The following is a 21684-nucleotide window of genomic DNA, read 5'->3' as shown; positions in this document are numbered from 1 at the left end:
GTAATACAAGTGACGTTTTATGAAAGCACTGACTAAATTGGTGGTTGTTGCTTATGATTATTGATGAAGTAAGGTAATATCACATTTATATTTGCCACAAAAACTGTGGACTCCTTTTCTTCTAGCTGTTTGTGGGTCCCGTTTCCATAGATGCGGCGCATACCAACCTCTTGGAAAAACGTGACTACCGGTATATTATTTTACTCAATCTTGTCCTGATTTGTTTCTCTGGTGTTCAAAGTCAGTAGTGATACAAAAAAAACGTTACGTGATAAGTTCGGACCAGGTCTGGGTATTATTTGGGGTCTTCTGAGCGGAATGTTTACGTAAGATGGAAAATATACCCCCCCTCTTCACATAGAAATGGTAGAGACGCAATAGACGATCCTCGGTTGCAGAATGCAGACTAGACTACTGAACAAGGGAGGGACCATGTTGACATAAGGGACGGTTCGTAAAGGAGCGATACACAGCCATGGATAAAACGGCTGTGGTAAAGGTTGGCGCCGCGGCGAGTGCCAGCGTGTGTGCCCTGTTTGGTGGAGTAGTTCTCGCCCAATACATCGTCGCCAAGAAGAAGCGAGCGGGGAAGAAATTCAAGATCATAGAGATGGTGAGTGTGAACGTGAAGACTTGACTCCATGCCGCTCTCTGCCGCTCTGCGCAGTAGCGGATGTTCACCAGAATACATTTTAGAGGTCATTATAGCTAGCTGGCCATAAATAATATCCAAAACAACAGTGTATTGTTGTACAACCATCGCCAAAAAAACGAAGAATGACAGCAGATAGTCTGTATCAGCGTGACCATAGAGTAGACTGTAAAATGAGAGCATGAGGAATTTGTAAGGGATTTTTTTTAGCTGTTGGACAGGTTTTTGTAGCTTAGGTATGCGGATACCTCTCCCTCGCCTTCCCAATGACAGCAGGACAACATAAAGAACAGTCCCACTGACACACTGTCCAGATGTCAATGTAAAGTAGGAATGTGGAGTTGAATAACGTTGACTCGACAGGTGCTGAGGTGCATAATGGTGTAGCTGTCCTTTTGTTGTCAGGACATCGGGCATCCCTTTGAGTCTTTCAAACAGCTGGTAGCCTTGTCCCACTCGTGGTGATGCACTGCTGAAACAACATCTGTCCAAATGGAGTCTGAAGAGTGTATTTTTATTGTCCGACTCCGATGGGCACTAACAACTAACATACGGCATGTAATACCTCTGGTCGTATCTGTCATCTAATGTCACCAGACCAGTACAGGTGAAAACTGAATAATTAACATTGGATTCAATGGAATCCTTTGTTCATATCTCAGATATTAACAGCCCAATCTAGCATATTACTATCACTTTGGAGGTCTCTCACGTTTTGATATTGTCTGATTAAAATAGTGAAAGATGTGGTGGTTAAGTTAATGGACGAGTCAGTGGTTCTGGCCATATGCTTTTGATGAAGCCTGACTCCATGGATGAGCACAAACATCCAGCGCTGTAGCATATCAATGCTAGCATGCGAAAACCATGTACCATAACTAAGTTACAGTAGGCCTACATGGGTTTCCCACGCTATCAAATCACTGTAGTTGTTACAGTATATCTGCAGTGATGTTATTGTTTTTTCTTATTTCAATGGATGATTTACGATTTGAATGAATTTCATGATCCCTCGGCCCTTGAAAAAGCTGTCAGTGTCTGATGATGACAGTGATATAATTCCTCTTCTGGAGACACAGCAGGGATTGCTCATCCCCAGGAGGCCTCAGTTTTTCTTGGCTGTTGTTTTTCCACTTGGCCTAAACATTTAAAGTGTGATCTTGTATCCAGAATTATACAGTGACAGAAACAGAAGAATAAACTTGGAACCAGGGGTTAAGACAAAATTACAAACAACTGGTAGTCAGCTAAGAAAGGGAAACAATTTAAGGAATCAGAAAGGATCCGAGACCATAAATACAAATGTCTCTGAAGGAGACTGCTGTGTGTTTCACCTTGAGGCCTCAGGATGGCACACTAGAGCAACATTTATGCTAGCTATCCTTTACACAGTCTTTCATTTCCACATTTTAGTCTAACCGGTTTACCTGGCTTGTATGGAGAAAAAAAAAGATAGATAAACTGAAAGCTCACATTACTCTCAAAGTGTATGTAAGTTTGATTGAATTGTAGTTAGTGGGCTATTGATCAGCATTGCACTTTTGCTTCACATTATTGTCCCCAATCAAACCTATGGGTATCTTTTGATGCTTGTTTGAAAATATAAATGATTGTAAAGATACTGCTAGCACATGTGCCTGTATTGGCATTTCCTCAATAAATAGCCAGGTAGATACAAATTTGACAGGGAACCTAAACTTGAGTTGTGGTTCCCTGTTTGGTTTGTGGAAACCAAAGAAAAAGTCTCTGATGGAAAATCTGTCAACTGATTACAGTTCATTTACAGGCACTACTGGCTCTGAATATAGTAAATCAATCAACCTCTCAATATCTCAGTGTTTGGAGTCGGTTGGGGGCAAGCGTGGGAAAAGCTTAAGCAGAAAATAGCCGATCGACAAGCTCACAACATCGGCTATTTTCAGCGAGAGCTTTCCCCACAATAACAGAAAACAGAAAAGACACTAGTATAGAGCCCGAGGGACTCCGGTCAACCATTTGGGGTTTAAGTGGCTAAGAAATCTGTTTCTAAACTAGGGATTTGCACCATCATTATCCTAAATTTTCACATTACACATCTTATTACATATTACCTGTTATGTCATTGGATATATGACTATTCACTGTTTATGTTTGTATAATCCTTGTGACAGAAACTCATTAGAGAACAGGGTTTCCTGTGGTAACCCTGAAATGGGTTATCTGCTGCCGAACAGAGGGGTGTAACCATGGCGACCGTGGCAACTTGCTCAGTGGGCGTGGTGATCTAGTCCGCGGCCAAGGGCTTGTGTACAGTATGGGGTTTGGGGAGCTCCTATAGTAGTAGATGGCCTACTTGGCCAGATGGTCATTTTGATATTAGGGGAATGGAGAATGATTTACATATAGTGCCTTTATTCAGAGCACTAAAATGTGTTGTTACATTCAGCCATTCACACACAGAGATTGAAGTCAACCAGGCAAGGTTCAATACAACATACTTTCTGATGTACTGAAACAGCATTAGGTAACACTGGCTCTAAAATAAGATTTGTCTTTGTTTCTTCATGTAACAAAAAAGCATTTGGAGTAGAGATGATATGATAATGGTTACAGTAGTTTTATTAGAAATACCACTTAGCAGTTGTATTCCTCCACCAACCAGTTGCAGTTTACATTCATTTCTGTCCAGACTGAAATGCAGTGAAGAAGACTTTGAAGGAATTAAATGAATATGTTTTGTGAGGTCACAGTGACCTTGACCTTTGAGCACCTACTTCTAATGATTAGAATCTAATCAGTTCATCCTTGAGTCCAAGTGGTCATTTGTGCCCATTGTCATGAAATTCCCTCAAGGCGTTCCTGAGATATCGTGGTCAAGATAATTGGATGCCTCCGCCTCCGGCCACGGCTGACGCTGGCGGAGGCAGGCCCAGTTGACCTCGATTTTGGATCAAGATGGCAAGAGAAGGGGTGGCTGATGGCTCAGTCAGTTTGGGCTTGTGCAGGCCATATACTCATCGTGAGCACAAAGACCCAAGTTTGAATCCGACCCCTGTCTTGTCTTGCATGTCTCTCCTCTCTCTGTCCTGTCTCTCTACACTGACCTATCTGTTACCAGAGAAAATTATTTAAGTGACTATGCAAGAGGGTTCGTTATTGGAGCATCGCAGAATCTTCAGTGACAAAGACTGTTCAACTGGCTAATGTTTCAGTAGGAAAAGTGACTAAAGTGGCATCTGCATTTTATGAAAGACAGGAAAGACGTCTGTAAACAGAAATTGTGGTCAAAACAGCTAATTCAACTGATGAGCATGCATTAGTGCAATATTGAAGGAAAAACAGAATACCAACTCTCCCTCAGGTGACTGAGAATGTCAATGCAGGACGTGATCCGACTGTGTCAGCAAGATCAGTCTATAGACAACTACATGGAGAGGGATGTTATAGTAGGCCTGGACAGTTAGTCCTAGATGTTAAAGGGAATCTCATTTAAGATACAGGGTGTGTATAGCCATTGTTAGCCAGTTCCCATCAGCTGTTTAACTTGGAATATCAGGAACATCCCGTCCCTTGTGTACTGGCGTAGTTCACCATTCACTACGTCGTTGCTTTTGGCAAGCAACACAGTCATATACAATATACTGTATATGTTTAGTGAATTAGTCTTTAGTTTTACAGAACTTTGACTTCTGGTCATCCCCATCATAAAGTAATGACCATGTTATTTTCCTCTGGTGTGATGCTACATGAAAATTGTCAACAGTAATAGACACATGTAAAATATATTATACTATTAGCAATGTTAAAATGATTATCATTGTTTTTAAATTATGACATTTGCATGTGCTTTTGCACTGCAGACCCAGAACCGACTACAATCTTAAATCGCTACACCAAGTCAATTGACTAGTTTGCAGGGTCACGATCTCCGTTATTGTTATGTGCACAAAAGCATCAATAGAATTTGAGCCGAGTGAAGAGCGCCAGTCTTCCTCCGTTGTCTTTTGTCCTCCATGTGGCAATGTGCTCAGGTAAATGAGCACATTTTCCTGCTGCCATATCGCCATATCGTCCCTTTTGTTCCCACTGAGTGAAAAGCCTCAGAGCACCTCTCCCCCCACTGTCCTTGGACAATGTCAGAGGCATAGCAGGATTGAATGAGTAGTAATAGCACGTGCAACTTCAACAGATGAACTGTGACCTGTGTTGGGGGGGCTCAGGACAGTCCTGTACTTTGTCCTCATTGACCTTTGACCCTGCTGAACCAAGGCCTGTTTCAAACCAATGTTCTCTAACCTTTTTGTAAAGACCATGCCAGCCCTTTTGAGATTTCAAAGGAATGTGTGTGTGGGGGGAATCTGGCAATTTGACAGTTGTTGGGAAAATGATTTGCAAGATGTTGTCTGTTGTTGTTTGTAGGAAACTAAGGCTACACATAACTGTGCTGTCAAATGCTGTGATGGTCCACAATTTGAAGAATTTAAGATGCATTGATTTCGCAGAAGAAAAACTTTCAGCCCATGTAGCACCTAACAGTGAGCCATTGTACAGCTGCTCTCGTAAGCCTGTTTTTTTTAGAGCTCACAACATGCAGGTATTAAAAGAAACAAGAACAAGATGCACGTTTGACCTCATTTGATTTTGAACTGAGGATCTTGTTTTCTTCATTCCTGTTTGGGTTTGGTTTGACAGAGTGCACCATCGCAACCACTGGGGCCAATTAAGCAGCCTGTAGGGCTTGGGTTGATACCGGATAGGATTTCTGACCTACATCTGATGTTTCACTGGTTCTCAATCTCCACCAAGCTATAATCTTAGTCAGCAAAGGAAACCCAAACCTCACCTCTGAAATCTCTACAGCTATTGGTCAACTATTTATTTTTGAAAGTGAATGTAAACACTGCTATTGGAAAGAGATTCGTATTCAGGCCAGGGCAAATGCGATTAGACAAAGTTGGCCTAGTTGTGCGGGCTGTGGTATGTGAGACGGATCATGTTCCAGCCTGCTTTGTACAGCAAACCCTCCACCAAATTGAAGAGACCAAGTAGAGTAGTAGCTGGGCTAATTGTAGAACAATGGTTAAATATATTTATTTTACATTGTCCGCTTATTTTCCTATTCCGCTTTCTCAGGCATGGATCAGCAGCTGCCAACCACCTCTATACTAAGGGAGCACTGAGGCTTCCTTAGCTCTACTGCCAGAGAATGGTGTCCCTATTTTGGGCAAATTCTCACTCAATTAAAACTTTTTCATCATTGTTTATTTCAAAAATAGAGGAAAATCCACAAGCTCACAATGTGTTGTGAATTTGCAATGTGACGTATTGTGAGGTTGTATGTATATCTGTTATTTTCTCTTATTTGTTTGACAAATCTGTATATAGTGCTTAAAGTCCAGAAATCATTTGATGGTAGTATTCCCTTCTAAAACCCTGTTGCCTTGTACAGGTTGGTATTTGAGGACTTGTTTGGGGTTCACTTCCATCAACTTGGACAGAACAGTGTCTTTAGTATTGTCAGTTTCGTAGTGGAATGAGGCAAAAGAAAGAAGATGAGACAAGCTGTTGTGAAAAGTTTACCTTTATCTGACTAACAAAGGGTTAGTTTATCTTGTCCTGTGTTAGTATTAGACCTACTTGTGCAAGCACTATAGGTTGATCGGCTTCTGTGTTCAATAAAGTATAACTCAATGGCATTTGCTTATTGTGTGTGCATGCGTGTGAGTGTGCGTGCGAGTGTGCGTGCGTGCGTGCGTGCGTGTGTGTGTGTATGGATCATAAACTGTGCTATGGATGTGTAAGGCATGAGGTTAGTTGTGTGTGTGATTGATGCCTGACCATCACTAAACAACCATACCCTCTGTCATTGGCTGGGAGAAAAGTGAACCTTGAACTGTTTAAGTTTCACATCTGGCCTAGAGACAAGGAGAAGCTATTAATATTAACTGGTCAGATATAATTCAATAGCTGTCATACCAGACTTTTGGCCAGCACTGTGTGAATGTGTCTTCGGGCTCGGGTGTGGCACAAATAATCAGAAATGTTAAAGCAGGAATAACGGTTGGGCTGGGCAATATATTGATGTTGTGAAGATACATAGTGAATTATATCATCTGGAATTGTGTATATTGTAATATCTTGATATGGATAAGAGCTGTCTTTTCCCAGTTTTAAAGGCTGCATTACAGTAAAATTATCTATGGCATATTTTCTGAACTTACCTGACCTAGCTGTCCTGTTTACCCACATAGGCATTACTGACGACTATTTATCAAAAATGTAATTGTGTAAATATTTTGTGAAAGCACCAAGTCATTCCCACAGTATTATAATATTGATGTTGAGGCATTTGGTCAAATATAATGGGTTATTTGCTTTTGGCTATATAGCCCAGTCTTTGATTGATTGATTGATTGAATACTTTATTAACAGTTGCAAATAGTACAGTGGCACGATATTACAATGATTGCTAAAGGATAACACAAAAGGCCCTAGGGGCTTGTTTCCATTGTCTCCCTTCATACAGTATATGATCCCCTTAGGACCCATTCTTAGAAAATATGGCATCTCCCTCCACTGTTATGCAGATGAGAACTCAAATTGAAATGGAAAGATATAAACTCTTTAATCATTGTTGGACTCCCTCAAGGATATCACAGCTTGGATGGCCTTAAATGTTTTAAATGTTATTTAGTAAAACTGAAGTCCTGATATTTGGACCCAGTGGTGACTGATGCCCCTCATGGCACCTGGAACCATATCTAACCCAAAGTTTAGGTGTGATAATTGATTGTGATTTTGAATTGGACAAACGGACAAACTCTTTTTCCAGCTGATCTAGGTCAAGTCCTTTTTGATCATTTTGTTATTTTTAAAGGGTTATAGGGCATTTATCTCAACCCGAGTTGATTACTGTAATGCCCTTTATGTTATGTTAGCCTGCCAGGCCTCCGTCTCACACTTGCAGTTGGTCCAGAATACTGCAGCTCATATTTTAAAAGAAAAATGCAAGCGAGAGCATATTTCCCCCATACTGGCTGGGCTGGCCTCTCTTCACTGGCTCCCTGTACATTTTAGGATTGATTTGAAGCTTTTATCGTTTGCCTGCAAATCATTAAACGAGCTAGATCCAACCTATCTGTCTGACCTTTTACAGCCACGTCCCATCAGTGTCACTCAGGTCCAGAATGAGTTCCCCTACACTGCCTGTTTTCGAATCCTGTTTTTAAACACATTTATGTAAGTGATATTTTTAGCTCGATATTCTGATAGTAACAGGGGGTCTCCCTAAGCAGAAAAGACATTGTCAGGTGGGTTGTCAATTTCATCCAATCAGGAGAAGGTACCATTTATCAGCTTCAATTCTATAGAGTCTTTAGTCCAATTTTGTCTACTCACATCTTTGTGTCATCTCTTCCAATTTCACTTGTTTATAGTGTTGTATGGGTTCTCTCTCCTGATAGAATAAAATTGGTATCCTGACCTGAAAATGTATTTTATGTTTATTAAAGAGCGTGAGAGACAGGCAGTCCCCTGTTACTAAACAGACACTCTATACTATCAGAAAATAGAGCTATTTAACAGGTCAACACACTATGAGCGACATGAATAAACGATACGAAAACCTGACGTGATTATTTCACATCAAACTTTTATTTTGGTGATGCCTCATTCATATAGGTTGATGATTTTATTCTCTCAGGAAATTCTACCTCGTTTTGAAACATAAATACGCTCAGTGTGCATACTCATAACACAAACAGCAGTTTAAATTAATGCAAATGAATCGCTCAAAAATAATCGCTCAAGTTATGCACGGACCTTAAGTTTAACACACACAAGAAATCACTTACTGCACCTTTAACTCAGTATGGGAGTTGCCTTTCTTTATCTTATGGTCTTATTGCTTTAATTTTTTTATTGTCCTTTTGTTTTTTTAAACTGGCCTTTGTGTTTTTATTGTGTTCTTTTATGGTCTTTGCTACTGTTGATTGTACAGCACTTTGGTCAACTGTCATTTTGGAAATGTGTATTTATTTCTCCATGGTGGTCTCAATGATCTGTAGACTACTTGTACTGTACTGTATGTGAGTGTTAGTATTCTGTCTTGAATGTGTCTCAGCTGGCAGTAAGTGAAGTGTGTTCACTGTCCATCCTGTCAATAAGACATGCGAGTTAAACCTGTCCTAATGTAATTGCTTTTCTGGGTCCATCTGAAAGACCCCTTGGTCAGAGGTCACAAGGCATGTCGAGAAATGTCACCTTTCCTTTGCTGGCACCATTCCTCCACTATTAATAGACCTTTATTCATCCACTGAACCTTTATTGATCCCTTGAGGGGGGGGTGTGTGTGTGTGTGTGTGTGTGTGTGTGTGTGTGTGTGTGTGTGTGTGTGTGTGTGTGTGTGTGTGTGTGTGTGTGTGTGTGTGTGTGTGTGTGTGTGTGTGTGTGTGTGTGTGTGTGTGTGTGTGTGTGTGTGTGTGTGTGTGTGTGTGTGTGTGTGTGTGTGTTTACAATGCGTCAGCTGACTTTGTCACTATATATCACTGTGTGTGTGTGTTTGTTAGCCCTGCTGTGAGGGGGGAGGGAGGTCTAATCTATTTTGGGCAACGCCCCCTCTGCATTTCTGTGGCTATATAAGCTTGCGGCAGCCAGAGAATGTTTTCTTCACTCTTGTTTTGAATCCAGACTCCAGGAGCTGAGGTAAGCCTCTCATTACATTATATTATACTCCACTTCCTCATATCATCGCTGTCGGGCAGAAACCTTGTATCTCCATATTTCATCTTTTTATGTTTTTTCATGAATAATGCCCTATTTTATACTTCATCGTATGACAGTGTCATGCATTAAAAGCTAAAATAGCCGAGTGGCAAGCTAGATTGGCTATTTCAGATTATTATAATTTTTTAGTTTGCAACATTTCCCCTATACTGAGGGACGGTATGAAAATCAATCGATTAACGAAAACATTTATGATTTATGGGAAATCAATACAATGACATACATTGACACCAGTATGGACCTTTTAACCTTGCATAAGTGTGATGTCTAGAGTCATGCATTTTGATGACCGAATCAAACAAGAAGTCTAATGCTGGTGAAAACTCTTGCTAAATGCATGCACCCTTGTGCATGCATTTGCATCATGTTGTGTATACAGTATACAGGTCTGCTCTTATGGGAAAAGAAAACCTGTAAGCCCGGGCCCCTATGACATTCGCGACAGGTTCACATAGTCTATAGAGATTTTGGAGTTTTTTTTAAACATAGCACAACAAACCGATTCAAGATCCTGTAACAGAGTATAACATTCAAAATATTTGTTCTAAAAAGGAAGCTATCATTTTCCGAATTCTTCTTAAGGCTGTAGTGTACTTTTTGTATAAATAAGGTTTTGATTGGACTGTGGCAACGCATACTGTAGATTTGAGGAAGCTATTGTGTCGATTGATTGTGATTTTAATGATGGGGGAGGCTTACTGTAGAGGAAGAAAAAAGGGGAACCTATTTTTCGCTTGTGTCTGCGAATTTGTGCCTCGTCTCTCCAGGGATCATAATGTGTTAGCTTTTAAGAGGCCCACTTGAGATTATATAAGACTGCTACTGATCTGTTGACAGTTGGGAAGGTATGTGTGTGCGCGTGTTTGTGGTCTGCCTTGGGCTTGAAAATATGGAGAACCCTAAAGTGACACTACAGCTGTGTGTGCTTGTGTGTGTCTAAGTCAGTGCGTGTCTGATGTCTCTCATGTTTACACAGGGTTCAGTAACCAGTGACACGGTAAATTCAGGACCTTGAAGATATCCATTTTACACACACAACCCTGTGTGTGTGTGTGTGTGTGTGTGTGTGTGTGTGTGTGTGTGTGTGTGTGTGTGTGTGTGTGTGTGTGTGTGTGTGTGTGTGTGTGTGTGTGTGTGTGTGTGTGTGTGTGTGTGTGTGTGTGTGTGTGTGTGTGTGTGTGTGTGTGTGTGTGTGTGTGTGCGCCACTATGATACTATCATCAACATCAAGGTTGTGTGTCATGAGTGGCCTCAAAATCCACCTAATCTGGTTACCAGTGGGGTGGGGAGTCAGGGGAGTTGAAGTACGGTAGTTATTTATGACATAGCAGTTGATGGGAGGCCTCAAGATGCAAACCATGGCACCCACAATGTTGATGTTTAACTAACACAATGCAAATCACAGGTGCTATCCACAGCTATGGTCTAACAATAACAACTGGTTACAGAAAGGAGTGGAGCACAACTTAAGCTCATGAAAAAGGGCCTCACAACTCTTGATTTATGCTTCAAAAAATCATAGACCTGTAGCATAACTATAGCCACCAGCTAGACGCTGTTGGTTATGACTACCATAATTATTGCATTCCTGCCTTGACAAGTCAACTGCAAAGAAACTGGCTGCCCTCGAAATAACCTCTTAAGCTTTGCCAATAGTCCATGTGATCTTCTTTCAGCTCTTCTCACACGATATGTAAACGGGTAAAGGGAGAAACGTTAGTTAGATTATACAGTTTCTCTCGCAACCAGAGGAGATTTGGCTGAGGTTTGTGTTGTAACATTTCTCTTTGCTTTGCTTGTGAAAGACGGCCCAATCACTGGAATGTTAAGAATAATTGAGCTTACCTAATACTTCGGAAAAATAATCGCCCTGCACAAGATAATGTGCTTTCAATATAGCCATACCTACAGTAGCAGCCTAGCAGCACAAGTCCCAACAATCAACTACCACTTAAAAAGCAAAACAAAACTTTCCTCTATTTCTCTTTCTTCTCTCTTGCTCCTATTTCTCCATTGTCCATTCTCCTCTCTGGAGGGATCCATCCTGTTCTGCGTTGGTCTTACTGGGTGCTTGTTTTGAATTGTTGTTCAGGTTGCTGTACTTCATGAATGGGTTCCAAACATCATTATCTTCTCTGCTAAGAGTCTACCTACATGTGTGCAGCCTGGTTCTTGTTGGAGATTCTCCGACCACCTCATTCTCCATTCTCCGACCGTTCTCCGACCACCCTGCTGTGCACGAGCCCAAGTGTTCATACTGTACAGAGTGTGTTTAAGAATAGCTAGTCCTCAGCCCGACCCCCTCCCTGCTCCTTCCCTAACTTTCTCTCCCTTCCGTCCCCAACACCCTCCTCCAGCCATAATTAACCGGCCCCCCTTCTCCATGCAAAGGCTGAAACTCAAGATAACCTTAAAACTCGTCTGGGTGACCTGGTGTCGGACTCTGAGATTTAACGTGGTTGAAAAGGTTTTCAGGAACCTCTTAAAGCTAAAGTGTGCTGTCTTTGCGTGTGAAAGTGGGATGAACAACAACGTTTGTGCTGTGAACCATAAACATCTGTTTTCAGATAATGGCCTGGGAGGTCTTCATAATATGAAGACTGCCCAGACCATTATATTGGCAACCTCTTCTCCAATAAACCCCAGGCACAAAAAAGGCAACATGCTGTTGGCAGATGTGAATCATGTTACTAAATAAATGCAATATTTTTGCATATTTTGGCTTCATTTAGATATGGCCTCTGTGTTTAATGGGTCGATGACATAATAACCATTGCTTGGGCTGAAATTATGTTTTTTCTTCTTTTTTATGTTAGTTCAAATGAATAGAATAGAGTCAACATTGGAATCAACTTTATTGTCACATCACAGGTGTAAAGAAGTGGGTGAATTTGTTTTGCGAAAGCTCCATTATTTTTTTAAATTATTTTTTCAGAAAGGAAGAAGAGGGGGGGGCGGACAGGGAGAGGGAGGGCAGGGAGAAAAAAATGAAATGTCCATTTTGAAATTTCTCCCCTCTCTTGTCTTTTTTTCCGACTACATTCTCATTCTGCGCATCTAACCCTCCTTTCATCTGTGTTTCCAGATGCCTCAGTTTGAGAAGAGCACGGTCCACATGAGGGACCCTGAGAGGGTGGAGCAAATCATCTGTGGCCTCATCAAGGGGGGAGCTTCCAAACTACAGGTTAGCTGTGTGTGTGTGTGTGTGTGTGTGTGTGTGTGTGTGTGTGTGTGTGTGTGTGTGTGTGTGTGTGTGTGTGTGTGTGTGTGTGTGTGTGTGTGTGTGTGTGTGTGTGTGTGTGTGTGTGTGTGTGCGCGTGTGCTTTTGTCAGGGGTGACCATACTTGTGCGTTTTTGTCAGGGGTGACCATACTTGTGTTAGTGTGTGTGTGTGTGTGTGTGTGCGTTTTTGTCAGGGGTGACCATACTTGTGTGTGTGTGCGTTTTTGTCAGGGGTGACCATACTTGTGTGAAATAGTGCCATCTAGTGGTGATACAAGACATAAGCCTGCATTATCTCTGAAAACTTAGATAATCAAGCCTCCCTTGTCAGCAATTTTTTTGTGTCCACATCCCTCTGAAGCTGTAATATATAGATGGGTGACAAAGTGAAGGAAAACCCTAAAAACATAACAAATACAGGTGGACTGAAGGATCTTGTGTGGTGCCGAGTACTGTGCGTTTTTTTCCCCTTGATTCTAGAAAACTCCAAATGAGTGAATATCTTTTGTTAGAATAATGTTCCATTCCTCCAGTAGAGTTCCAGAGACTTGGCCCAACACCTTACTAAGACAGTAAAGACCGTTTATGGTGTTTTTTCCTTTAACCCCATAAACCCTATAGCATCCCTATTCTGGGATGAACATTTGGCCAAAATACCTGTTCTAAAAGCTCAACATGTAGATCAGCTATTTTCAGCGAAGATATTTAGTGTAGAGGGAAAAGAGGGGGCATATTAGACACCTATAAAACACTGGTCAACTAAATATAATAGGGTTTAATTCAGTTGTCATCCATCCGTAGGAGAGCAGCACTCAATGTATGTTCTCTTGTTCTCTGCCACAGATTATCACAGACTTTGATATGACGTTAAGCAAGTTTGCGGTCAATGGAAAACGCTGCCCTTCGTGTCACAGTGAGTATATCAAAAAGCAACATATGATGTCATTCAATTGTTTTGGTTGCATTAGTGGGTGTTTTAATCATGTCATCTGACAAAACATTGACAATACAGTACGTACTGTAATTTATTATCATGGAACATTAAAGCCTATGTGTGTTTCTATGTTTATTTGTAAGGGCTGGGGGTCATTCTGTATTCTAGGCATCCTGTCATTTTAGTTCTTTCATAATGTGATTGCTTGTGTCAGTGACGTTATGTCCCAACTTGTTGTAGATATCATAGACAACTGCACGCTGGTGACAGAGGACTGTAGGCAAAAGCTGTTGCAGCTGAAGAACAAATATTATCCCATCGAGATAGACCCCCATCTAACAATGGAGGAGAAATACCCCTTTATGGTAGAATGGTAAGTAACACACGCCAACACAGAGTCATATATAGACTTGCAGATGCAATTAATGACATATTGTATACAGATGCACACACATAAATAAACACGACAAGCATACACACACAGACATGAAATCCGTGCTCCTAAAGGTGTGTTTGTGTGTGTGTGTGTGGCTGGCTTATGTTTTCCCAGGTATTTTAAGTCCCACACATTACTGGTTGAACAGAGACTACAGAAAGACAAACTCCCAGAAGTAGTGAGGGACTCTGACGCCGCCCTAAGGTAACCCAGTGCCTCCATTCAGTCTGTCTGTGTACAGTACATTGTAGCTGTTTATCCAATGCCGTTTCCATGACTGTCTTGTTGTAACACATTTACGTGTGTTGCTCAGGGACCCACTGTAGGGAATGCTATGCTACCAACTGTGAGTGTGTGTGTGTTTGTTTGTTTGTATGTATGCTGCTGTGTATCTCACCACCTTGTGCTCTCTGTGGCTGACTGGTTCCAGGGAGGGCTACGAGCATTTCTTCGACCGCCTCCAGCAACACAACGTGCCGGTGTTCATCTTCTCGGCCGGTCTCGGGGATGTCTTGGAGGAGATCATCCGCCAGGCGGGGGTCTACCACTCCAATGTCAAAGTGGTCTCCAACTTCATGGACTTTGATGACAACGTGAGTCTGTCTGAAAACACACTTTGTCTCTTGTCTAATTGGTTGGACATGTCCCCTTAACCTGCCCAGTCTGAAATCTGTTAACCCGCAAAGTATAACTTAGTAGTTAATGCGGTCCCATTGCTTTGTACTAGGAACAGTTTGACCTTAATAATCAGTCAATCAGAAGATATGCTCTTTAACGATCTGCCCGCTGCTCCTCTGGATTCATCAAAATGTCCATTTCTGGATTTAATTCTGATGAATTAATATGACCATTTGGGACCATGTTCCTTATTGTCATGCAACGTGGCCTTGATTTGATGTCCTTAAACTGAACAGAAAGTGGGATAATGCAAGAATGTTTCCTTGAGCTCATTGCATGGATAAAAGGTCCAGCTAAATGGCTAACATTTTTTGTGTACCTAGGCAACAGAGTTACCATCACACACATTACTGATGTGCTCCTATTCTTCCCCTCCCAGGGCATTCTGAAGGGCTTCAAAGGGGAGCTTATCCACGTGTACAACAAGCATGATGGTGCGCTGCGCAACACAGACTACTTCAAGCAGGTGAAAGACAACTGCAACATTATCCTGATGGGAGACTCACTGGGAGACCTGAACATGGCTGACGGAGTGCCCAACAAGGATAACATCCTCAAGATCGGGTTCCTCAATGACAAGGTACAGATACGTAACCAGGATTCAAACACAGGTGTGGCATATCTGGGAAAAGTATGGGAAAATTCCTCTTTGATCCAGATCTTGAAAGATTTGGAAACTGCTCAAAAATATTTGGAAAACTTTGGAAAAATGTATCCTAACCACATGAAACCTAGTGTCCCTATTCTGGGACAAACATTTACCGATCTAAGCTCTGTGCGAGCTAATCTAATCTTAATTTTAAAGAACGGCTATTTTTGGTTTAGAGAGAAAAAAAGGAACGGCTCAAGTATAGAGTCCTGGGGGATGCTGTCAGCTAAGTATACAGGGTTTAAGTGGCTAATATATGCTAATAAATGTGATTTAGCTGTACACCCAACTTCATAAAGATGTAGTAAAGCAGGGGCTGGCAACCACCTCTTTTTGATCTATGAGGTGATCAGATTAGGCTATTGAGGTGATCAAAAACAACATTACAACAATTACAACATTATTGACCATTATTGTTTAATGAGCATAAAACGTTTCTTCCCAGATAGAAAAGGTTGCCCACCTCTGTAGTAAAGGATATTTATGTATTTTGACCTATTGTTTAGCCCCATCTGTGACCTCCCCTTTCGCTGTAGCTCTGGGACCAGGTCACATAGCATTGCCATCCAGAATTGGGGGAAGGGTGAAACGGTCTATATTTGACCCATTTCTAAACATTGAATAAAAAAATGTAAAGGCAGTCCACAGTTCATACAGATGCGTATAGTAAAGACAGAGTAGTAAAATGTACCTTTTAAACAGCCAAGATCAGCAGCAGATCAAAAATAGGCTGTTTCGGGTGACGAAGTGGTCAGGGCCTATAACACAATGGCCACAATGAAAATATTAACAATCTGCATCTGCTATGTTGTCCTGCAGGTAGAAGAGAGCATGGAGAAATATCTGGACTCTTACGACATTGTCCTGGTGAGGGATGAGACTCTGGAAGTGCCCAATGCCATCCTCCAGAAGATTCTATAACTCTCCTACAGTTCAGCCCACTTCCCAACTACTGTGCTACTACTACACCCCCCCAATCCTAGACCCATGGATTTGGAAAAGGACTGCGGGACCATTCTCCTTCAGCTGGAAATGACCACCTGACCCAAACATCTTCACTGTTCCTCCACACCAAGAGATTCTAGCTTTAGCCCCAATGCCAGCCTCTTTTGGACTCCACACCAATAACTTGGGCCATTGTTGAACTCTTCTCTACTCTAAACCCTTCTCGCCACCTTTATAAAAAGAAATACTCTTTTTTTTTTTTCCTCTCCTTAATGAACTGTTTTAAAAGTACACGCAGTCCAAGTCTCTGTCTTTGCGTGTGTCTGAGTCTGTTCTAATCATTGCCCATGTCCACTAACCCATGATATGAAAATAGAATAACCAAAAACAAACAATTGCACATTATTGTTACTTTTGTTATACATAATTATGCTCATTTTTTATATTGTAATGTTTGTATCAGTGTATGAAGTTTGCATATTATCATAAACAAACACCCACAGACAAACAGTGATTTATTTTTGATCAATACCAGCATGCATTGCACCTCATGTAATCTGAGTTCCAAGGACCTTATGTAATTAGGTGGTAGTTTCATTGGTGACCATTGGACTCCTGATGTAGCCTGGCTCCACCCCCTGAATCCTTTGAGTGAAACGAAATGAAAATTCAGGCTGAGTGTCAGGCTACTCCTGATGTATACCTGGTCACCTTTCTGGATAGTTTAAAAGCATGTTGCTAAAGAAAAGGCAATTCCAATGTATTTCTGAAGTTGTGCAATTTAATTTGAACAGGTTCCCCTGGCCGAGAGGACCAGAGAAACGCACTCAGAGCTTGACCTGTGAACTTGAGAAAGAATCAGTTATTATTTGCAAACATGAAAAAATTATCACAATTATTATTTGATTCTGTATTCTCAAGACGGGCATTGTCCAATTTATTTTTGTAACTCTTACTGTAGATTCGTACAGTTTTCTGAGCATAGCTTGTGAATTGCCGGATACACACCGTATTGATGCAGACTTCGGTGTCTTCTACCTTTACATTGACAGTAAATTGTACATGCTTGGCTTCAAGAATCAGCTGATCAGAAGGAATGCACTTTAACCTATTGGAAATGTGAAATTAAACCCCCTTAGAATGACTATAGCTGGCGGTAGTGGATGTAAGGGCTGATTCTTGAACAAAAGAGCCATGTTTGCACAGGCTTCATTGTGTTCTGTTAGTGTGTACATGATATATCGACACACAGTCTGTACCCTGTAACACTTTTTGCTTTGAAATATGACCACCCTGGCCTGGCCTTTTTCAATAGCTAGGCTTTAATTATTAGACCTACCTTGTCATTTGATTTTGTTTTTTATTAAAAACAAATGACATACTGTAGGTCAAAGAGGGGCACTTTATTTGAGATGGAGCACACTCTAGACTCACCTGTGAAGTCCTCTGTGTTCTTCATCTCCCCCTACATCGGTGGTTCTCAACCTGTGTGCCGGGCCGACCGGTGGGCCATGAGGATATTGCAAGTGGCCCCCAAACACTTGGAAAAACACTTAAGATTTGAATGATAATATAACATTAATATGAAGGACAGAAATGTGTAACTGTAAAAGTTTTCATTGTGATAACGATGAAAATGCACACGGCCCACTCATCTGACCACTAACACGGCAGCCGCTATGTGGTCAGGTGGGTGGCCGGCGAACGCTTTTGAGATTTTCAATTGGGTCCTGATCCAGAAAGGGTCGAGAACCACTGCCCTAGATCATAAATGTTCTCTTTAGGCAATAATGTTAATGGAAAAATCCACTGTTGTCTGTGGTTCAGTGAACCCCAATACAGGACACATTTATTAGTTAAGCTCATCATAGACTTTTTTTTTTTTTTTAAACCCATTAATTAACTTGTTTGTTTGTTTGATTGTTTGTTTTTGTTCAAACTGAACACTACCTCTAAAGTTTTTTTTTGCAGAGGGCAAAGTATAATGTTACTCTTTCAGTTTGTCTGAATTAGGGCTGGGTAATATATTGATTATATCAATATCATGATATGAGACTACATATCATCTAGAATTTGGGATATTGTAATATTGTGATATGACATAAGTGTTGTCTTCCTGGTTTTAAAGGCTGTGGTACAGTAAGTTCATTTTCTGAACTTACCTCACTGTTCTAGCTATTCTACTATTTGCTATTCTATTGTTTGCCTTTACCCACTTATAATATACACATTACTGATGATTATTTATCAATAATCTCATTGTGTTTGTGAAAGCACCAATAGTCAGTGTTGTCACAAAATCGATATTGAGGGATTTGGTAAAAGAATATTGTGATATGGGCATTTTATCCATATTGCCCAGCCCTAGTCTGAATGTGTTTTGTTCTCTTTGAGAATTGTGCGTTTTAAATGTGCTGCTATCACTTGCATGTTGCCTTTTGTTATTATAATTTATGTAAAAATTTGAGGAAAAATAACTGTCAAATAAAATGGGCAATAAAATCAAATGGGAGTCCTGTGAAAATATTATTTATTTTAATATAAATTATATTTTTTGTATGATTGCGTGCAGATTCTTTTTTCTTTTACTTACGTGAAATCAAAAGCTCTCCCAGTGAGGTTTTGGTAGGAATTGATTGCAGTATCAAAAGCCACCTTTAGATGGCAGTGAATCATAAGGTAACGTGAAACTTGAAAATAGAGTAAAAAACTGAACGCATGAATGCTATGCAACGTGGCATATATTATGTTCTAAACCTAAAAGTCAGAAATTGCAAACATCTGGCTCGTTGGTCTAGGGGTATGATTCTCGCTTAGGGTGCGAGAGGTCCCGGGTTCAAATCCCGGACGAGCCCTGTTTTTCATTAGTTCTCGTTTTTCTCAATTTTGTGATATTGTCCTGCTATTCAGTCAAGTACTGCAATATCATAATTGCTTTACCAATGTACAAAAAAGCTACATAAAATTAATTGTATTTGTATCTGTATAAACAAGCATAGCACTTGCAAACAATAAGACATCACAATCACAGTGGCATACTGTCAGACCTTAATGAATTGGGCTGATGAAAGTCTCATTGAATCAGTGCTTCAACAAAACACCAATTAAGCCACAGCTTGATTGCATTTTCACAGAATGGAGAATGTTCTCTTTTGGAGGACAAAAAAGTTTTTTCCTTTCTCCCTTTTGTACACACACATATATATATTATTCATATATATATATATATATATATATATATATATATATATATATATATATAGAGAGAGAGAGAGAGAGAGAGAGAGAGAGAGAGAGAGAGAGAGAGAGATATGTTTACTGTTTTATATTTGTTGATAATATGTATTTTTGTGTTATTTTTATGCTCTGTTGATGAATTGAATACATAAGACCACAATGGAAACAAGTACCCAAGTCTTTTTTGTGTTACCCTTTTAGCCTAAATGCAGTTGCAGTTGTTTACATTTCTGTCTAATAATAAAGTATTCAATCATACAATCAAAACGAACAAAAACTTCAAGCTATGGTGAAACTATTTGGTATAATAGGTCAAAACAAACAAAAAGAACAGATAAGATCACTGAGACTACAAATATGTCAACGTTCATTTTAGTCTCGTTGCTAAATGGACAGTGGAGCATTTCCAATGTTCAGTACTTTTGCTTCTACTCCACTACATCTCAGAGTAAATATTATAAAAAATATTCAACCTTTAGTCCACTACAATTATTTGAAAACTTTAGTTAGTTACTTTGTAGATTTGGATTATTATATACAAAACATAAATTAACCACTTCAGCCCACATTTCGGCCATTTGAAAACACCCGATCTACAAGCTCACAATGCATCACAATGCCACGCATTGTGAGCTTGTAGATCTGCTATTTTCAAAAGATTTTTATTTGAAAACTTGTGAAATGGGACATTCTGCATAATGAGTACTTTCTAATGTTGTTACTTTAAGTAAAAATACTTTTGTACTTTTACTCAAGTACATTTTGAATTCTTAACTTTTACTTGTAACAGAGTATTTCTACTTTGCAATATATACCTTTATGATACCTTTACTTAAGTAAACAATGTGATGTGAGCAGGCGCGTACGGTGGGTTCTAACTTGGACCGGGCAAGATTCTTAATGATTCCCCCCTTCCCCCCTGCCCCCCACCCACTGCGTCGCGGGCATGTACGCGCGCGCAGCGCGTGCGATTTTTTTGCTTAATTAATTCATTAAATGACCATAAAACAACATTAACAACACTCTACCCATCCCTCAGTGTGTTCCATCCTCAAAATGTTTTACTTAAGTAAAAGTATCAAGGGTTAGAAAACTTTTTTTTCACATTTGAAAACTTGTCCCCCACCCCCCCCCCCCTGTGTTGCGGGACATATACGCACGATTTTAAAAAAAGTAATTAATTAATTAAACGACCATAAAGCAACATTAACAACACACTCTACCATCCTTCAGTGGTGGAAAACGTACTCAAATGCTTTACTTAAGTAAAAAGTATCAATACTGCAATGTAGAAATAGCCTACTCTACTCCAGGATCCATTCTCTTTTGGACTCCTTCTGGACATGATCTGACAATAGCCTATGCCTCCTACAGACTACGGTACTTAACAGGTTACACTTGGACCATTGTTATGCAGGAGACTGCAGCTTTAGCTTTGTAAAAGGTGCGAATGGGGCAGCCAATGTATCACCGCGGTAACGTATCTATTGTTGTCCAGCCCAGCCAGCCAGCCTCCGAGCAGAATTCTTTTTTCTGGGGAATCTTGCCCTGCAGTTTGAGCAGCTAGACAGGGCAGGCCGGGTCTTTACTGACCGGGCCATGGCCTCAGTGGCCTCCATGACGCTACGCCTCTGGATGTGAGTACTTTTTCCACCACTGGCACCTGCACACAACGGTCCATCCATGGATTTGGGTACCATGGTGTGTAATCTGCCGTAATCTGAAGACTCACCTCATCAGACTCCACCTCAGCCCGTAGCACTTGCCCTAGCCTTGACGACCATGCAGGCCTATGCAAAGGATAAAATGTAACTTAGATAGCATGTTATGTAGACAGATGATGCCAGGTCATTGTTGACCTGGCATCCTATAGTGTGTATAGTTTCAATGTACAGGCTGATGATAGTTTCTTGGTTTACTTATGTATTAGTTTATTATTAGATTATTGGTTTACTTACGTATTATTTTATTATTAGATTACTATTTCTATGCATTTGATGTATTATCTTGTGTTGTCCTTGCTTTTTCTGTAAATCGCTAAGAGAGTCTGCTAAATGCCAAAAATGTAAGTTAACTCTCTCTTAGCGTTGCCCGTTGCGTGCCGGATTCTCGAGCGGGAGGACCGAAGTTCGATTCCAGATTGAGATGCCCTCATCAAGACTCACTAG

General features: G+C 40.6%; 1 protein-coding gene across 2 annotated transcripts; it reads left to right on the top strand.

Moving 5' to 3' along the window:
- Positions 1-413: 413 nt before the first annotated feature.
- On the top strand, positions 414-16876 carry nt5c3a (5'-nucleotidase, cytosolic IIIA). 2 transcript variants are annotated; one of them, XM_080425512.1, is made up of 8 exons: positions 414-613; positions 12501-12599; positions 13481-13550; positions 13812-13944; positions 14122-14211; positions 14438-14600; positions 15065-15265; positions 16154-16876. In XM_080425512.1, exons 1-8 carry the CDS (start codon positions 476-478, stop codon positions 16253-16255), a joined length of 996 nt encoding a protein of 331 aa, XP_080281638.1. In that variant the 5' UTR covers positions 414-475; the 3' UTR covers positions 16256-16876. The 2 variants fall into 2 exon arrangements, with proteins under 2 accessions (XP_080281638.1, XP_080281639.1); XM_080425513.1 differs by lacking the exon at positions 414-613 and adding an exon at positions 9306-9334.
- The last annotated feature ends 4808 nt before the right edge of the window (positions 16877-21684 follow it).

Source organism: Gymnoscopelus braueri, assembly GCF_963280865.1.
Source record: "Gymnoscopelus braueri genome assembly, chromosome: 4".
Classification (NCBI taxonomy): Eukaryota; Metazoa; Chordata; class Actinopteri; order Myctophiformes; family Myctophidae; genus Gymnoscopelus; species Gymnoscopelus braueri.
Note: the sequence above shows the minus strand (reverse complement) of the source record. Positions and strands in the feature narration are given on the sequence as shown.